Here is a 16,385-nt window from a genome sequence, read left to right as displayed (position 1 = left end):
TGGGCGGGTTTTTCTTTGGTTTAACGTTTGGATTCGGCCGTTGGTACTTATGGGGAATTCCCCCCCTTTTATGAGTCTTGAGTTCCCATTGGTTCAAACTCACAAGAGGGGAGGGCTGACACCCCGTTTACCAATTATAATAAAAGACCGAGGGCTTGGAGTCCGGCGGCTTTTAGTGAGGGAGTTGACAGGCACAAAAAATGACCAATGAAAATAATTCAGGGGGACAATGAGTTCGTTTATAGGAACAAATAAATACGAGGGTGGTTTCTTGAGATTTGAGCCAATCGGAATTAGCATTGTTCTGACGGACATGCCAAGTAGCCAATTAGACAACGGAGGCAAACTGCAGCGTTCTCGGTGAGCCAACGGTTTTTTGGAGAAGAAGGAGGGAGCTCGACAAGAAGCAATGCGGTGGGGCGGGATACGGACTGGAAGGACTTCCATTTGGCCCAATGGGGTTGAAGGGAGGGCGGTCGGAGGCTTCTCCTGGCCAACGGCAAAGGCCAAGCGGCTTGATAAGCAGATGCAACAGCCAATCAATACGGCAGGCGGGAGACACCCGGCCCTATGGCGGCGGAGGGCGGGACTCAGGTAGGTAAGGTACCGCCTCTGCCCAATGAGCACCGCGGCGCTGCTGAGTGACGGCAGGCGAGCCCAATACAGGCGTGCTTGAGGAGGGAGCGAGGGTGGGCAGGTGTAGTGTGGGCGCCATGTCGCGGCGGAGGTGGCGAGGTTCGCAGAGCGGCGAGGGCGGCGGCGGTGGCTCGGGACGCGGAGGAGACATGGTGAAGATGGCTGGCGGCGGCGGAGGAGGCGGCGGCGGTTCGGGCCGCTATTACGGGGGAGGCCCAGAAGGCGGCCGCGCCCCGAAGCGCCAGAAAACGGAGAACGCGGACCACGGGCCGGGGGGAGCGGCCGGCGGAGGCGGGGTGAGACAGCGGCGGGGGCGGCCTGGAGGACGGAGGGAGGCCGCGTGAGGAGGAGGGAGGCGCCAGGGCCCTTATGAGGCCTTCCCCGTCCCGGACTACAACTCCCATCGTCCCCCGCCAGCCTGGTCAACGGCCGCGCCGGCTAGGGGCGGTGGGCCGTGTAGTCCAGGCCACCTGCATTTGGACGTGCGGTCTCCGAAAGGGTAGCCCTGCCCCGGCCCACCCTGTGGGCAGCTTCCTCCCGCCTCAGGGCCGAGACTGGAAGGCGCCAACTTGGGAGAAGAGCGGCTCTCGTGGATGTCGCCCTGTCGAGCCTCCATGGGCAGGAGCACTCTTCCCGCATCGGGCCATGCCGGCGCCGTGGCAAGGGGCCAGGACAGGCTCCTTAGGGCAGGCGCCCTGGGCCTCAGGCAGCAAAATGAGCAAGAGGGGGGCCCCGAGCCCCCCAGGGCTGCAGGTTGCCGTCTAAAGCAGCCCTTCTCAGCCTGGGGCGCTCCAGATGTGTTGGACTGCATCTCCCAGAATGCCCCAGCCAGCAGCTGGCTGGGGCATTCTGGGAGTTGTAGTCCAACACATCTGGAGCGCCTCAGGTTGAGAAAGGCTGGTCTAAAGGGATGGTGGTGCCGGTATGAGACGGTCCAAGACTGAAATTCTCCTCCCTGCGCCACTGGCCCAACAAGGAGATGTGCCTCAAGACACACACACACACACACCCAGGACCCTTCCATCTTGGTGTGTCAGGATTTCATGGTCTAATGGGCAGGGTGGCTTCTGGTTTGGGGAATTCAGCCATCTCATTTGGATGGCTTTAAAAGACGGGGTGCAATCCAACACCATCTGGTGTTGGAGTTTGCTTTTCGGGGTGAAGTCCTGCAAGTAGTTTAGATGGCTCTTTAAAAGCTGGGGGCTAAAGTTGTAATGATAAGGCATGAGAGCTGCATGGAGCGACCACTTACAGCATGGACAAAGGAGGAAATCTATCTTGGCACCGCAGCACATAAAAACTAACTTGCAGGGCATGCTGCACCAAGATTTGGTTAGTAGCCCTGGAAAAGGTTTATATGACGGCATGAAGGGCAGGTCTGTTGTTGCCTATCAGCAGTGCACAAGTGAAGTGGCTACCAACTTTATCCCTGCCTGTTCCGATGCAAACGCAATGCAAAGCTTGACTAGATGAGTCGTTTGCTTGGATTCAGCAGGTCAATTCATTATAATGCTATGGCTGGAACATAGAAACGTTCTAGAGACCCTGGGGCTCATGCATAAGGGCTCACATATAGTGAAGTGCATAGAAGGACAGAGAACATGAAGGGTTAAAATAATGTGTGTGGATAAGTTTTGAACAGGTGCAAATGTGAATTGTGGGTTGGGGGGTGCAACCAGGTTGTCAATGGGAAGGAGGATTTTTTTTGTAGCATGTAAAGGGAGGTTGTTTTCGCATTTATCCTATCCTAAAGACTTGGGCAGGGTAATATGGCTAATAACATCCAAATAACGTTGCTATAATTCTAGTTGCTAAATACCAATATGAATCAAACACCACACACACACTGCAAAATGCAGGACAAAGAGCTTTTTTTCCATTTCCTGTTTGGTTAGGACTGCACATTGCTAACCCAGGAACCACCAGCATGAAGCAGTCAAAGAAATGTGGATGAGGGTGTGAAATCAATTACTGATCATCTTATAGTGACCTGCAACAGCCCACTATTTGATACTTTGCTACTACCGTATTTCTTCGATTGTAAGACACACACTAATTTCAGTACCACCAACAGGAAAAAAAAACCTAAGACACGCCTGCGATTCTAAGATGCGCCCCATTTTAGAGATGTTTATATGGGGAAAAAAGTGCGTCCTCGAATCGAAGAAATAGGGTATTTGCTACTATTTGCTATTTGCTACTAGCGACCTAGTTGATTGTGTTGCATATACTGTATATGCAACACATATATTGTGTTGCATATACTTTGACTTGTGAGGGGTGTGGCAAATAATACCAGTTTCTAGATGAAGGGATAAAACTTAATTTCTCTTAACTCCTATTTGATGTTGTGACCATATTTGATCACCTTGGCAGCAACTTCTCCAACTGTCCTTGGGGCAACGTTGTTATTTCTGCCTAGCAAGACTGGAAATCTTTTTAGGTTGCTTGTTTGCATTTTAGGTTGCATGTTCATGTTTACTTGCAGTGGGGGAAATAGGCTTTTCTCACAGGATGAGGATATTGAACATGGAGCTTGTATTTTTTTCTACACTATGTCGCATCAGTACAGAGCCTGCTCTTACTAAGTTTTTAAAAATTAAAATGGGCTGGCTGAAGATAACTAGGAGGGCTAAGTTAGTGCAGGGAGTTTTTCCTTAATGTTCCGTTGCCTCACTGAATAAATTCTGCCTTTTCTTCTGGGGTGGTGGTGGTAAATGTCATAGATTAAACAGTACTAAATCTCTGTAGTGGAGAACTAACCTTTGTGAAAGAGGCTATGCTGTATTTAGGGCTAGAACAGTCCAGAGAAGCCACATGGTGTCTTTAACGGACTCTTCCCATCTTTTCTGGCAGGAGAACTACGATGATCCCCATAAGCCGGCTGCTTCCCCTGTTGTCCACATCAGGGGCCTGATTGATGGTGTTGTGGAAGCTGATCTTGTGGAGGCCCTGCAAGAATTTGGCCCTATCAGGTTAGTAGTGGGCAAACTAGACATCCGAGGAGACAGAACGGAGGATAGTTAAATGCTTGTTCCTCCTGTGTATGTGTTGACTAATTAAACAGCTTGGTTCCTTTTCTCTCCCAAGCTATGTGGTGGTGATGCCCAAAAAGAGGCAGGCCTTAGTGGAGTTTGAGGATATCCTGGGAGCCTGCAATGCTGTGAATTACGCAGCTGACAACCAGATCTACATCGCTGGGCACCCAGCCTTTGTCAACTATTCCACCAGCCAGAAGATATCACGCCCTGGTGACTCGGATGATTCTAGGGGAGTCAACAATGTTCTGCTGTTCACCATCCTGAACCCCATCTACTCCATCACAACGGTGTGTAGTGCTGCTGCACGAGCAGTTTGTGCCGAGCCAGAAACGTGTTTCTAGCACTTGAGTACATGGCAGACTAGGTCTTGGCTAGGCCCCAGTGCTTGCTTCAGACAGTGCAGATGAATACCAGTAAGCAGGCAGGTGAGCGGCAAAGGATAACACTCTCCATTTGGTTGCACAGAACAGTTGCCTGGATGCTAGGTTACACAGAAACAGTGTGGTTCAGTGCCTTTGAAGCTGTGTAGGCTGGTCTGTTGTTTTGCCTAAGTAAGAGGTACAGATGGAGTCTCATGAACCTAGGGCTACTAGAGGATTCAAGGGGGTAGGGCTGTTCTTCTAAAGGTGAGCTTATTTTTCCATCTTCTCTTGCAACTCTTCACAGGATGTGCTGTATACCATCTGCAACCCATGTGGCCCAGTTCAGCGGATTGTTATCTTCCGAAAGAATGGAGTCCAGGCTATGGTGGAATATCCTTTCTTCCCCCACCCCTTCCCCTGACGGCTGAGAAGGCTGTAGCAGTTGGACAGTGTTGGTTCTAGAGTAGTGCAGCTAGGGCACCGTATAGGCTGGACTAGGACAGGTGGCTTTTATCTGCCTCTTTGACTTTTTGATGGGAATAATAATTGCTATGTAAATAAAGAGCAAAGGAGGGAACATGATTAGCATTCTGTTTCGATTTGAGTTGAAATGGGTGGTCCCCTGATTCAGCCCTTCAAAAGAGTTACTTCTATTACTCCCTTGATAGTCTGCTGTGATAGTGTAGGTTTACAAATCCCTACTTCATATTCGAGCCTACGTTAACCAGCCCTATTGCTGAGGCTCGTTAGGAATTGGCAGACGACTCCAGCAGGCTTGCTGACTTGACCCTGACTTGATTATCTTTGGTGCCAAACAGTTGTGACTAGGTAGACCTACTGTGGCCCTGTTGGTGCAGCATCCCCATGAAAGGACAAGAGCAGCCTTCCCAACCTGGTGCCCTCCAGGTGTGTCGGACTATCATTCCCATGGTTGGGAACTGTGGGAATGACAGTCCCAAAACATCTGGAGGGCGCATGGGGAAGCTTGGGCAAGAGGCATTATGGATTCAAAGGGATGGGCCTTGTTCTGAACGTGCGCTGTCTCTGGTAGGATAAAGGTGCGGGGAATGAAGGGAAAGGCGGCCTCTTAACATTCAATAAAGAGGTGCTTCTGACAGGGTCTGATACAGCAGTCTTCAAAGTTGCATTAAGTCTTTCGGCCAAAACGCCATGCCGAGTTTTTTCACGGTTTCCTTAACATTGCAAACATTTGACTCTGTGCAGAGTGCACAAAGAGCAAAGGCTTCCCTGAATGGGGCTGACATTTACTCTGGCTGCTGTACTCTGAAGATTGAATATGCAAAGGTGAGTGGCGCTGTGGAGGATGGGATATGGTTGTCTCTAGCCATGGAAAGATCGTTCCAACATAAGCAGTGGCATGCTGGCAATTATACAAAGGTTTTCCAGCCCGAAGGCCTCCCAAGTCTGTGCCGATGCTTAAGCACTTTTTACAAACTGACCAGAGAGCTTTGGTTATTGGGCGGTATAGAAATATAATAAATAAAATAAAAGTGCATTCCTAACTGGCACAGCAATAGCAACCTTATGTTACTTCCTGTTTTATGAGGAACGACAGCAAAGTGAAAGTGAGCTCTTCCAATGAAGTGTTGGGGCTGAAGAGTTTCTCTATCCCCTCTTGTCCTGAGCTTTCTGCCTATCAGGATGCAAAGCAGAGGGAGTTTCTGCTTATAGGCTGGCTAGTCTGTGGAACATGTTGCCACAACGTTGTGCTGTCTGCTAGCAAAGAAGACTACATTTTCCCACTCCCTCTCCTGGCCACACTGTTTAACTCAACCACTGATTGGTAGTTTCCCAGTTTTTATGTAGTGTCTCTCCCCCCCCCCCCCCCCAAATTCTAAAAGGTTGAAATGTCTCTCTTGAGGCTGAGTTATTGGCAGTAAGAGTTTTACATTAGAATAGGCCAGTATTGTTTACATTTTTGGTTCTGCCCTCACCCATCACTGGAATACGGTTTTCAAAATTTCTCCATAATAAAATTCAGGCTGAAGGGACCTTCTCCACCCCTGACATAGTATAGACATATTGACTGATTAGCGGTGGTCACAAAAAGTATCCCTGCTATGTTAATAGATGGTATTACTGGCTGCTAACATGGGATAGATAACAGTCACTATGCCTTGTTTGTGGCTCTCGTAATGAGCTGGGTGAATCGTCGGTCCGGCCCAGCAGGTGTGTTGTGTTGCGTGACATACAACTCATCCATCTGTGCAATAAAAGGGTTAGGAAGAAGCACACAGTAGCAGGCGATAATACATGTTCTTAGACTTCCTGCATTAATATTCCATGGTTGTGGTGTTGTTTTCAGCCTACCCGCCTGAATGTGTTCAAGAATGACCAGGACACATGGGACTACACTAACCCCAACCTCAGTGGACAAGGTAACCTTGATAGACTTGCTTTGACGCCTCACACAACCCCTTGCCTTTCCCGTTGAGTAGCACACTTCATAGATCTGATTTGTGTGATGTAATGCCATTTGCCTGCTCTCCAGCATAGCGCCTGACTTTGGAAAGTCTGGAGGCTAACGCAGCAGTGCTTTGACTTCTGATTTTTTGGTAAAGCAACCTTTGGGCCATCGGGGGCCTTTTGGGGTGCCCTAATAAGACGCGAGACAAGTGGGTGTAGACAGTGACCTTGACGAGAGGGAGGAGTTGGGGAAATGGGTCTATCTTCCTGTCTGGTGTCCATGGGGAGTGTGCCATGTACATCCCCTGGCTGTGTTGCGTTAACGGTCTCTAGCCCACTTGTGGCAGTGTTAGAAAACCGGAATGCAGTGTTGGGAATATGGCGCTCAGTCAAAAGGGGACGTGACCCCTGAAGACTTTATAAAGTGAAGAACAGGCTGCACTGAGAATGCTTTGCAACACAGAATGGACTTTAGGAAGCGCTTGATCCTGGAGGTACACTTCAGGAATGGCCGTTTCCCTCTGTTTGACAATCAGTGCAAATGGTTGACAGCAGGAGTGTCAAATGGCCCGTTGCCCCAACTTCGATTCAGTGGCCTGCTGTACAGCACTCCTGTCATGCTGTGGGTGGTGTTAGCCCATTGCAGGAAGCCTGAGCTGCACATGGCAGTGCACATGGGTCAGCAGTGGCTGGTAGTTATTGTGAGGGAAGGGGGCTCTACTCATGCTCAAGGGAAACCTCGTTTGCGCGTGCAGCTTCCAGCTGTTTTGGAAATGAGGGACGTGGTCCTTCAGCTGGAGACCTCTAACGCCATTCCCTCGAAAGGGGAAGGGGTGGTGAGCAAGTTCAACTTCCGTCCAGCCTTTCCCAACTTGATGAGCTCCAGATGCTTTGGACAGCTGCCCTCCACATCCCTGACAATTTGTCATACTGACTGGGCCCGATGGGAGTTGCAATCCAAACATGGAGGGCGCTTGGTTGGGGGAGGCTGCTTTAGAGGCTCCAGATCAACCTAAAATTGACTAGAAAGCCCTGCCTTGATCCATCCGATTTCTGCAGCTGATGCACAGGGGGGATGCTGCCCTTTTGTGGGCTAGCCAATGCCTCCACTACAGGCATCACATCTGCTTAAAGCTGGCTGTCTTTGTACAGTCGTAGTGCTCCAAAGAGGCAGTTGTGGGAGGCTGTTGATCCAGAGGCCTGGCAGAGGTCATTTTTGACCCTCCCTCCGCAGCAAAGCAAGCAATGGCATTACATGACTTGACATGAACATGACTCACTTTCTCCTCCAAGGTACATAACTAGAAGATGTGCAGATTGGCAGTGGCTAGTTGGCAGGACTGTGCAGTTCAGTTAGCTGCCTCCTGGCTCTTCTGTCTTGAGGCTGGGCAAAGAGAGGAGGTGCATTAACCTGGCCTTTCCCCAGCTCTGAAAAGTGCTTTCACACATGACCCTGGGGGAATCGTATGCTACTGCAGTGGAAGTCCTGAATTGCCTGTGATCTGCCTTCTGCTACACACCCTTTTAACACCACACAGTGTAGGACCAAAAAAAAAAAACCAAAAACCTGCCAACCTTCCACTAGCTCTGCCTGGAGAAAACATGCAGCATCTTAATGCACCCGAATCGCAGCAGATTGAGTTCATTTTTTAACATCAAGAACACCACACCGTGATCCAAGAGACATCTACAAGCACAGAGTGAGACAGAGAGAGAATGAGAGAGAGAAAGACGCATCAGGCCACGACATGCTTACAAATCCAAACCAAAACAAAAAAAAAAATCTCGAACCCAAGAATGTAACACAGAAACTAGGAAAACACAGACCAGAGGGGTCTCAGACCAAATGCACCAGCGCTCTTACCGGAGAACGGAGTAGATCCCAGAGACCCTTCAAGACATAGGATGCTCTCCATATCAACACGCTTTGGTTTGTAAGGGCAGTTTTATCACTACTTTTCTCGCAGTCCTCGGCTGCCAACATTTATCAGCGCCAACCGGAGACAGACAAAACCAAACCAAACACCCAAGTACCCCAAGCGCCCAGCTCCCTAGAGACTGGGGGTGCTTTCTGCTCCAGGGGGCACTTGGGATCCAAGGCACATTCCATTAACAGAGGAGAGACACGCACACGGGAGACCTACACAGAGCCAGAAGCACCAAACCTGTTAACAGCACATGACAAAAACATCAGGAGACGCAACACGGAAGGGACACTCATTATTACACCTTGTGTTTATGTCCTTTTTTCTTGATACCATCTGAAGACAAAAACATCTGTGAGCCCTTTTTTATTTAAACAATTTTTTTTTACTTAATTGTGTCAGTTTGGTGCCTTTTGACTTGTATTTGACTCTGAAACCATGTAACGCAGGGTCGCAGTGTATGTTTGATGGGACGCCATCTTTCAGATCTGTGCTTACACTGTTGAAGCGTCCAATGGTAAGAGAAATGCAGAATATGTATGTGACAATGGACATTGTACTGTATACTCCTGCTGTAAGTAGCCCTTTTCAATCTTTGTAATGATTGTTGAAATAAACTGTGCGAAACACCTCTTTTTTTTTTTTTTTGTAAACGAAATGAAATTGTATGGATTGCTTTAAATTCTTCCTTGTATTCAATTACGCGTTTTAACTTCACGACTGCTGATTTTTATTTTTATTTTTTGCTTTGCTTTGCCTTGCCATCCTCTCAGTCTTGCTTAATCCCTTTAGCTCTGCTAGAGTTGTGGGGAGGGGTATTGTTGGAACGGAAATCTTTCCCCCCCTCTTTGCCCTGAGGGGAACTGTAGGATGCTTCCTTGGTCATGAGATCAGTTTCCTTTGATTCTCTTCTTCCCCTCCCTGCCAGCTATCTTTGTACCTTTTTTTTTAGAAAGCATTTTCCGATACAAACTGGCATAAAGCGAACCTATCCCAGTTAGGCCAAAAAGATACTGGATCCAAGCACAAAAATCCGAGCCAAGGTTGAATGTGTAGAGTTGAAGTCGGCCAAATAAACTAGAGTGTGAATGGCAAGTCAGTCCAGAAAGGATGGTTTGAGGATGTATGTTTTGGGTAGTGTATTAAAATCAGGCTCAAAGGTGCCTTCCAAAGCTCTTCCCCTACCCCCCTGCTCAAAGTGGACCGTGGGGAGAGAGTGTGCTGTACTTTGCACCCTTGGAAACGAGAAGTTGACCCTTCAGTCTGCCCCTGTGTCTTCCAGTGACTGGAGGCAGATCTCATTTTGAGGGTGTTGGAAATATTTAACTTGGGAGCCATGGCCTGGACTTGTGACCCAAGCAAGGCCTCCAAATCTTCAGGTGTGCCCCAGAGATACAATTGCCAGGGCGCACCTCTTGAGTTTCTAATGGCTTCCTCCTTTTGGCAGGTGAGCCGGGTGGTAACCCCAACAAGCGGCAGAGACAGCCTCCTCTCCTCGGGGACCATCCTGCTGAATATGGTAAGAGGCTGGTGCAAGCGGCAGCATCCAGCCTTGCAGGCTCTGAAACCTGTCCAGCCTTACCTGTTCAGGTTCCTGACATCGCTTTCCTCCCCAGGTGGACCTCATGGTGGCTATCACGGGCACTATCATGATGAAGGGTATGGTCCTCCACCACCTCACTACGAAGGGAGGAGGATGGGACCACCGGTGGGTGGCCGCCATCGGGGACCAAGCCGCTACGGGCCTCAGTACGGACATCCCCCTCCACCCCCACCACCCCCGGAGTACGGCCCCCACGCTGACAGCCCGGTCCTGATGGTGTACGGTTTGGACCAGTCCAAGATGAATTGTGACAGGGTCTTCAACGTCTTCTGCCTGTATGGAAATGTGGAGAAGGTAAGAGCTGCCTGAAGGTTTCTCTCCCGCTGGAGCCCAGAGGGCAGATGCTGAGTGGGTCCAGTTTGTTCTTCAGCGGTGGAAGCGATACCGCAATAGGTTTCTCTTCCAGTTTGCTTTGGAGGGCAGGGCTGTGCAAATGATTGGGTGCTTGGTCTCTTCAGGTTCTGGCCCTGCCTGCTTCACAATGCTTCAGCTCTGAAGCCCGTCTTCTGTGCACAGTTGGAGTCGGTATCAGCATATGTGTCAGCGTCAGGCTTTCAGGGGCCCTTGGACACATCGGGCGAGGCCTCCCTCCGTAGTCCCGTCTCCTTTTCATCACTGTTGCTGCTGCCTGGTCACTTGTCCTGTCCTAGGTACAGTCCATACCAGCAACCGGAAAGACAGGGCAAGGTGGATAAAGGCTGCTTTTTCCTCGTTCCTCTCACTGCTTGGTCGCTTGGAGAAGGATAGGTGAACAGGCTGTGACACCAAAGAGAAGAGTTAGAAGGGGCTGGCGGTGGTCCAGCTGCTGGGGTGTGGGCCTTGGAAAATGCAAAAGGATGCCCACCCCTGAAATGGGCCCTGATGAGAATGTGGGATTGGATGGCACTAGTGAGATTGTTCCTCTTACTGTGGGACGGGGAGGATGTCTGGTACTGAGAGAAAGAATGGCATGGCATTCTGGAAATATGCAGATGACACCACTTTGATGGCTGAAAGCGAGGAGGAGCTGAGGAGCCTTATGACGAAGGTGAAAGAAGAAAGTGCAAAAGCTGGGTTGCAGTTAAACCTCAAAAAAACCAAGATTATGGCAACCAGCTTGATTGGTAACTGGCAAATAGAGGGAGAAAACGTGGAGGCAGTGACAGACTTTGTATTTCTGGGCGCAAAGATTACTGCAGACGCTGACTGCAGCCAGGAAATCAGAAGACGTTTACTTCTTGGGAGGAGAGCAATGACAAATCTCGATAAAATAGTTAAGAGCAGAGACACCACACTGACAACAAAGGTCCACATAGTTAAAGCAATGGTATTCCATGTAGTAACCTATGGCTGCGAGAGCTGGACCATAAAGAAGGCTGAGCGAAGGAAGATAGATGCTTTTGAACTGGGGTGTTGGAGGAAAATTCTGAGAGTGCCTTGGACCGCAAGAAGATCAAACCAGTCCATACTCCAGGAAATAAAGCCAGACTGCTCACTTGAAGGAATGGTATTAAAGGCAAAACTGAAGTACTTTGGCCACATAATGAGAAGACAGGATACCCTGGAGAAGAGGCTGATGCTAGGGAAAGTGGAAGGCAAAAGGAAGAGGGGCCGACTAAGGGCAAGATGGATGGAGGATATTCTGGAGGTGACAGACTTGACCTTGGGGGAGCTAGGGGTGGCGACGGCCGACAGAAAGCTCTGGCGTGGGCTGGTCCATGAAGTCACGAAGAGTCGGAAACGACTGAACGAATAAACAACAAAAAGGAGGAGTTTATTTACTTGGGGTGGGTTCTTGCAGTTTTTGAGAATTACATCAGGATACCCCAACTGAGATTTGCACTAAAGAAGGCAAGCGGCTGCTAAATTGGGAAAGCTCAGTCTTGCGCTAAGTAGTTCTCGCAAGGCAGAATGGCCAAAGGAAAAATGTGGGAGTAGGCCTGGCTTCAGCAGTCTCTGGGGCTGGCTTTATGGGAAACTAACCTTGGATGTATCAGCTGCAGTCTTGAGCCAGGCATCCACACAGCAATGCATATTAAAGAGTGCAAATTTGGAGTTGTGCGGATTCGTTGGAGCCTTGTCCCTGAAAGGGATCCGCCTTTGCCGATAGGTTTTGCGTTCACGCTTAAACAAAGGGGTGTGTTTTATTAGGTGAAGTTCATGAAAAGCAAGCCCGGAGCAGCCATGGTGGAAATGGCAGATGGCTATGCTGTGGATCGCGCCATCACCCACCTCAACAACAACTTCATGTTTGATCAAAAGCTGAATGTCTGGTGAGTTCTTCCCGCCCTCCTTCTGGGACTCTGGCCTCTCCTCCGAGGCTGCTCCTTGTCGGAATGGTGTACGTGGACCTGAGCCGCATGTTTCCTCTTTTGACCGCAGTGTGTCCAAGCAACAGGCCATCATGCCTGGCCAGTCCTATGGCCTCGAGGACGGTTCGTGCAGCTATAAGGATTTCAGCGGCTCTCGGAACAACAGGTTTTCAACCCCAGAGCAAGCGGCCAAGAATAGGATCCAGCACCCCAGTAACGTGCTCCACTTCTTCAACGCTCCTCTGGAGGTGACAGAAGATAACTTCTATGAGGTAAGAGCTCTGATGCTTTGACCCATCTCTCCAAATCCGTTTGGTCACACCTGTGGCATTCCCAGAACTGATGGGGCTACAGGAGCAGAGGTGGCTCTGCAATAATGCAGGGGAAAAGGTTCAGCAGTTAAGGGCACAATCCTATGCATGTTTCGACAGAAAAAAAAAATATCCTACAATAGTTGTGGAACTTTTTTTCTGTCTAAACATGCGTAGGATTGTGCCCTAAAGAGACATAGTAGCAAGCTGGCTCGAGGCCTCCTCACTATTGGGGCAGATGGATCACAGGCTTTGCTCTATATTTGGCTCCATCTGATGATAATCGACACATCTTCGTTCTGGAAGGATGTACAGGAAGGGGCGACATAGCTGTGCTAAAGGATTCGCTCAAAAGAGTCCAAGAAACCTTGCTTCTGGCCTGGTCTGGCATCCCTTTTTTTTTTTTTTTTTTTTGAAAAACAAATCCAATTACAAAGATTGCCAACTGCTCTGGGAAAATTATACTCTGCATATGTTCAGAGTACACAGACCAAAAGCAGGTAATTCTGGAACAGGAAACTTGGAACTAGGAAAATATCTGCACCGACACTTGTTCAAATAGCCAAGGCTATTTTGCTACAAGATCTACGTAATGTGCCTCCTCCTTACTCCTGCCAGATTATTGTAGCATTGCTGAGCTTGATTGAGCATGAACTGGATTAACATTTGGGTTGTCTTCTGTCCCCGACAGATTTGTGATGAACTGGGGGTGAAGCGACCAGCTTCGGTCAAGGTGTTTTCGGGGAAAAGTAAGTATGTGCTGCCGTTTCCCAGCCTCAAAATGGAGCGTCTTGGAAAGCAGGAATTTAGGGTGGAGCACGCACGCCTTCTGCAAGTCAGCTGGTCTGTGATTGTTTAAAAGATCCTTCTCTACCAACGACTTGTCCAGCGGTGTGCTCTGAGGCAGCAGAATTAAAACGGGTGAAAGCAGCCTTTCCCAGTGCCCTCCAGACGTGTCGGACAACTTGCATTGTTTGCAGCAAGCATAATGATTGCCCTGCTGGCTGTGGGTGATGGGAGTTGTAGTCCAGTACACCTGGAGGGCACTGGGTTGGAAAAGGCTGGATAAAGCAGTGAAGCATGCGTTCTCTTGGATGGCGATAGAGCCGGGCAGAATTAAATTGTGGGGGTGGGGGTGGAAATGGCGTTGCCCCCCATGCCCCAAACCAGCCCACGATTCAATCCTGCACACGCTTTTCACTATCAATGTGTCCGCAGGTGAAAGGAGCTCGTCTGGCTTGCTGGAGTGGGAAACCAAAGGTGATGCTCTGGAGACCCTGGCCTTCCTCAACCATTACCAGATGAAAAACCCAAGTAAGCCTGGTGATGTTTGCATATTGGGGGCTGCTGGTTAATGGCTTTTCTGTGTGTTTTTGAACACTGGGAAATGGTTTTGAACATATTTCAGAACATTGGGCCGCGTGCGTTCCTGATGACATTGAGAACAGTTGGGTCTGGGACGCTCTGCTGTAACCTGCCCCTTTACCGCTGGCAGAAAAGGTAGAATAGGGAGACTTCAGTAGACTCCTTCCCCAACCTGGTGTCATGCTGGCTGGGGATGATAGGAGAAGTAGTCCATCACATCGGGGGGCAGCCCAAAATGCTGGCAGGTTTCTGACAGCTTGGATACTGTCATGGCGGCATCTGGGCCCTACTGCAACCTTTACCAATGGGGCTCTGTTGCTGCCACTGCCATTGTCGCCATGTCACCTAGGATGGGAAGAGAAGAGGATAAGGCAGGTCCCTCCATGAGCACGTTCTGACCTGGGCTTAATTTCTGGGCTTGAAACAGACCTGTGAATTCACGTTTTTAAACCCGTTTTTAGAGTTGTGACACCATCGCTACTGCCTACTTATGTTTGTATCAAGGACTGAGGTTAGACCACCCTCAAGCTGTTTTAAGAGGATGAAGTGTGAGGGATATAAATTTGGAAGCTCATTGGAAACACTTAAATCTTAAATTGGTTTTCCCATCTCTGTTAAATGGGATACGTAACCTGCCTCAACAGCGTTTATTGCTATAAGAATAAATGAATCCTAAGGGGACCCTCCTATGTGTTATCTCCTAGATGGGCCGTATCCCTACACACTGAAACTCTGCTTCTCGACTGCTCAGCATGCCTCGTAAGTTCTTTTGGTTCCTGCCCAGGAAGACTTCTCCGTTACTTTTTTTGTGTGTGTGGTTTTTGCGAAGCACCCCTTCGTTCCTTTTTTTAAAAAAAAGCTTAAGTAGAGGCTGCCTGCAGCTATGTCAGCTGGAAGAAGAGAAGCCCGGTGGCATCTGGATGACATCTGATTTTAAAACTATTGTACATGTGACTTGTTTTTCCCAATTCATACTATGTGCTGCCTGTGCTACTTCGCACACCTTAATAAAGCTGTTTGGAAAATAAACCCTGGTCATCAATATTGGTGTGGTGGTGCCCTTGTGAAGCTTGGTAGAAGACTTTGCAGGTATCACGTTGGAGAGTGTGTGTGTGTGTGCAGTAATTATGCAAGGGAAATGCAGCTTGGAGACATGAAATGGAATAGTCTACTCTGCTCCGAGAGCCAAAATTCTGTTAGGGTAACAAAACAAACCTGTTTTTACTGAGACTCTTGTATTAGCAAGGGTTAATTGACTTAACAGTATCCTTGACTTAATTTAGGCCTAATCTACACCAAGCAGGATATTGCACTATCAAAGTGGGATGAAAGTGGTATATAAAAGGCAGGAGCCACACCAAGCAGGATATAGTGGTATGAAAGCAGTATATGGTATGTGTCAATGGGCCCCAACAGTTGTCAGTGCACTTCAATCCCACTATAAAGCAGCAGTGTGGCTCCTGACTCTTATATACTGCTTTCATAGTGCAATATCCTGTTTGGTGTAGATTAGGTCTTAAATCCATATTGTGCTTTGTCTCGGCCCAACTTTTCTGCAGCTATTCACATGGAAGTAGGCACCTCTAAGTTCAAATGGCTGTAATTCCTAATAAGCAGGCTGTGCCTACTTCAAAAACTCAGTGGCTTCCATTCAAGAGCAATAAAAAAACAGTGTTAAACGTTAAAACAGCAGTGATGAGAGGTGTCTCCATGTTCTTGCAGCTCCTTTAAGGGCCCACACGTTTCTTTATTGGTTCTTAGAGCAAAGAAAGGAGGGTAGGAACTCATGTAGAGCTACCATTCCTGACCTTATTTATTCTAAGAATATTCTTATAAAAAGGAATAGCAACAGGAGGGCTGCAAAACCAAGATGTGATCCGTCTCTCCCTACTTGCTCTTCTACATTATCCCTTTCCAGGAGTTGAGTTCCCTAGTAATATGTTTGAAAGAAATGGAATTGATAGGAGGGAAGGAGTTGGCTGACTAGTCTTTGCCTGGGAGGATAAAAGGAGAGTCTCCTGTACACATCCTTGATGAGTGGGGTACTGATAATCAACTTGGTTTTATTATTGATGTTCCAGTTCTCTCTGGGAGACTACTTCCTTGAAAGGTTTCCTTTCAAGTTCATCATTTACAAGAACTTTGGATCTTCAGGAATTGGTGCCTTTCAGTTTGCTTCCCTCCACAAGTATTTCCCCCCTTTTGTGCATTCCTTCAGATGAAAAGCCCATGAGCAGGGGCTGAAGCCCTATTAGTATGCAAGTCGTTGGTATTAATTCTCATACCAATTATCCACTCTTGAAAAACCTGTTTCTTTGTCAATCTCGCTTCTGCGTAACACTTCTCTAGGAATCAAGGCAATCATAATATCAGACTGGTGGCTTTCCCAGGCCCTGTGTGGAGATGGTAGGCATTAAGCCTGCA

The 16,385-nt window shown here is 48.6% G+C and overlaps 1 protein-coding gene across 1 annotated transcript; it reads left to right on the top strand.

Moving 5' to 3' along the window:
- The first annotated feature begins 693 nt into the window (after nucleotides 1-693).
- HNRNPL (heterogeneous nuclear ribonucleoprotein L) lies at nucleotides 694-14,990 on the top strand. Its single transcript, XM_063140516.1, has 13 exons — nucleotides 694-932; nucleotides 3,493-3,611; nucleotides 3,727-3,964; nucleotides 4,344-4,431; nucleotides 5,250-5,344; nucleotides 6,366-6,438; nucleotides 9,839-9,910; nucleotides 10,008-10,288; nucleotides 12,125-12,246; nucleotides 12,356-12,557; nucleotides 13,288-13,345; nucleotides 13,815-13,910; nucleotides 14,666-14,990. The coding sequence occupies exons 1-13, from the start codon at nucleotides 714-716 to the stop codon at nucleotides 14,722-14,724; spliced, it is 1,722 nt and encodes a 573-aa protein (XP_062996586.1). The 5' UTR covers nucleotides 694-713; the 3' UTR covers nucleotides 14,725-14,990.
- The last annotated feature ends 1,395 nt before the right edge of the window (nucleotides 14,991-16,385 follow it).

This window comes from Elgaria multicarinata, chromosome 13, assembly GCF_023053635.1.
Source record: "Elgaria multicarinata webbii isolate HBS135686 ecotype San Diego chromosome 13, rElgMul1.1.pri, whole genome shotgun sequence".
Classification (NCBI taxonomy): Eukaryota; Metazoa; Chordata; class Lepidosauria; order Squamata; family Anguidae; genus Elgaria; species Elgaria multicarinata.
The sequence above is the reverse complement of the archived record's forward strand: the minus strand, read 5'-3'. Positions and strand labels throughout refer to the sequence as shown.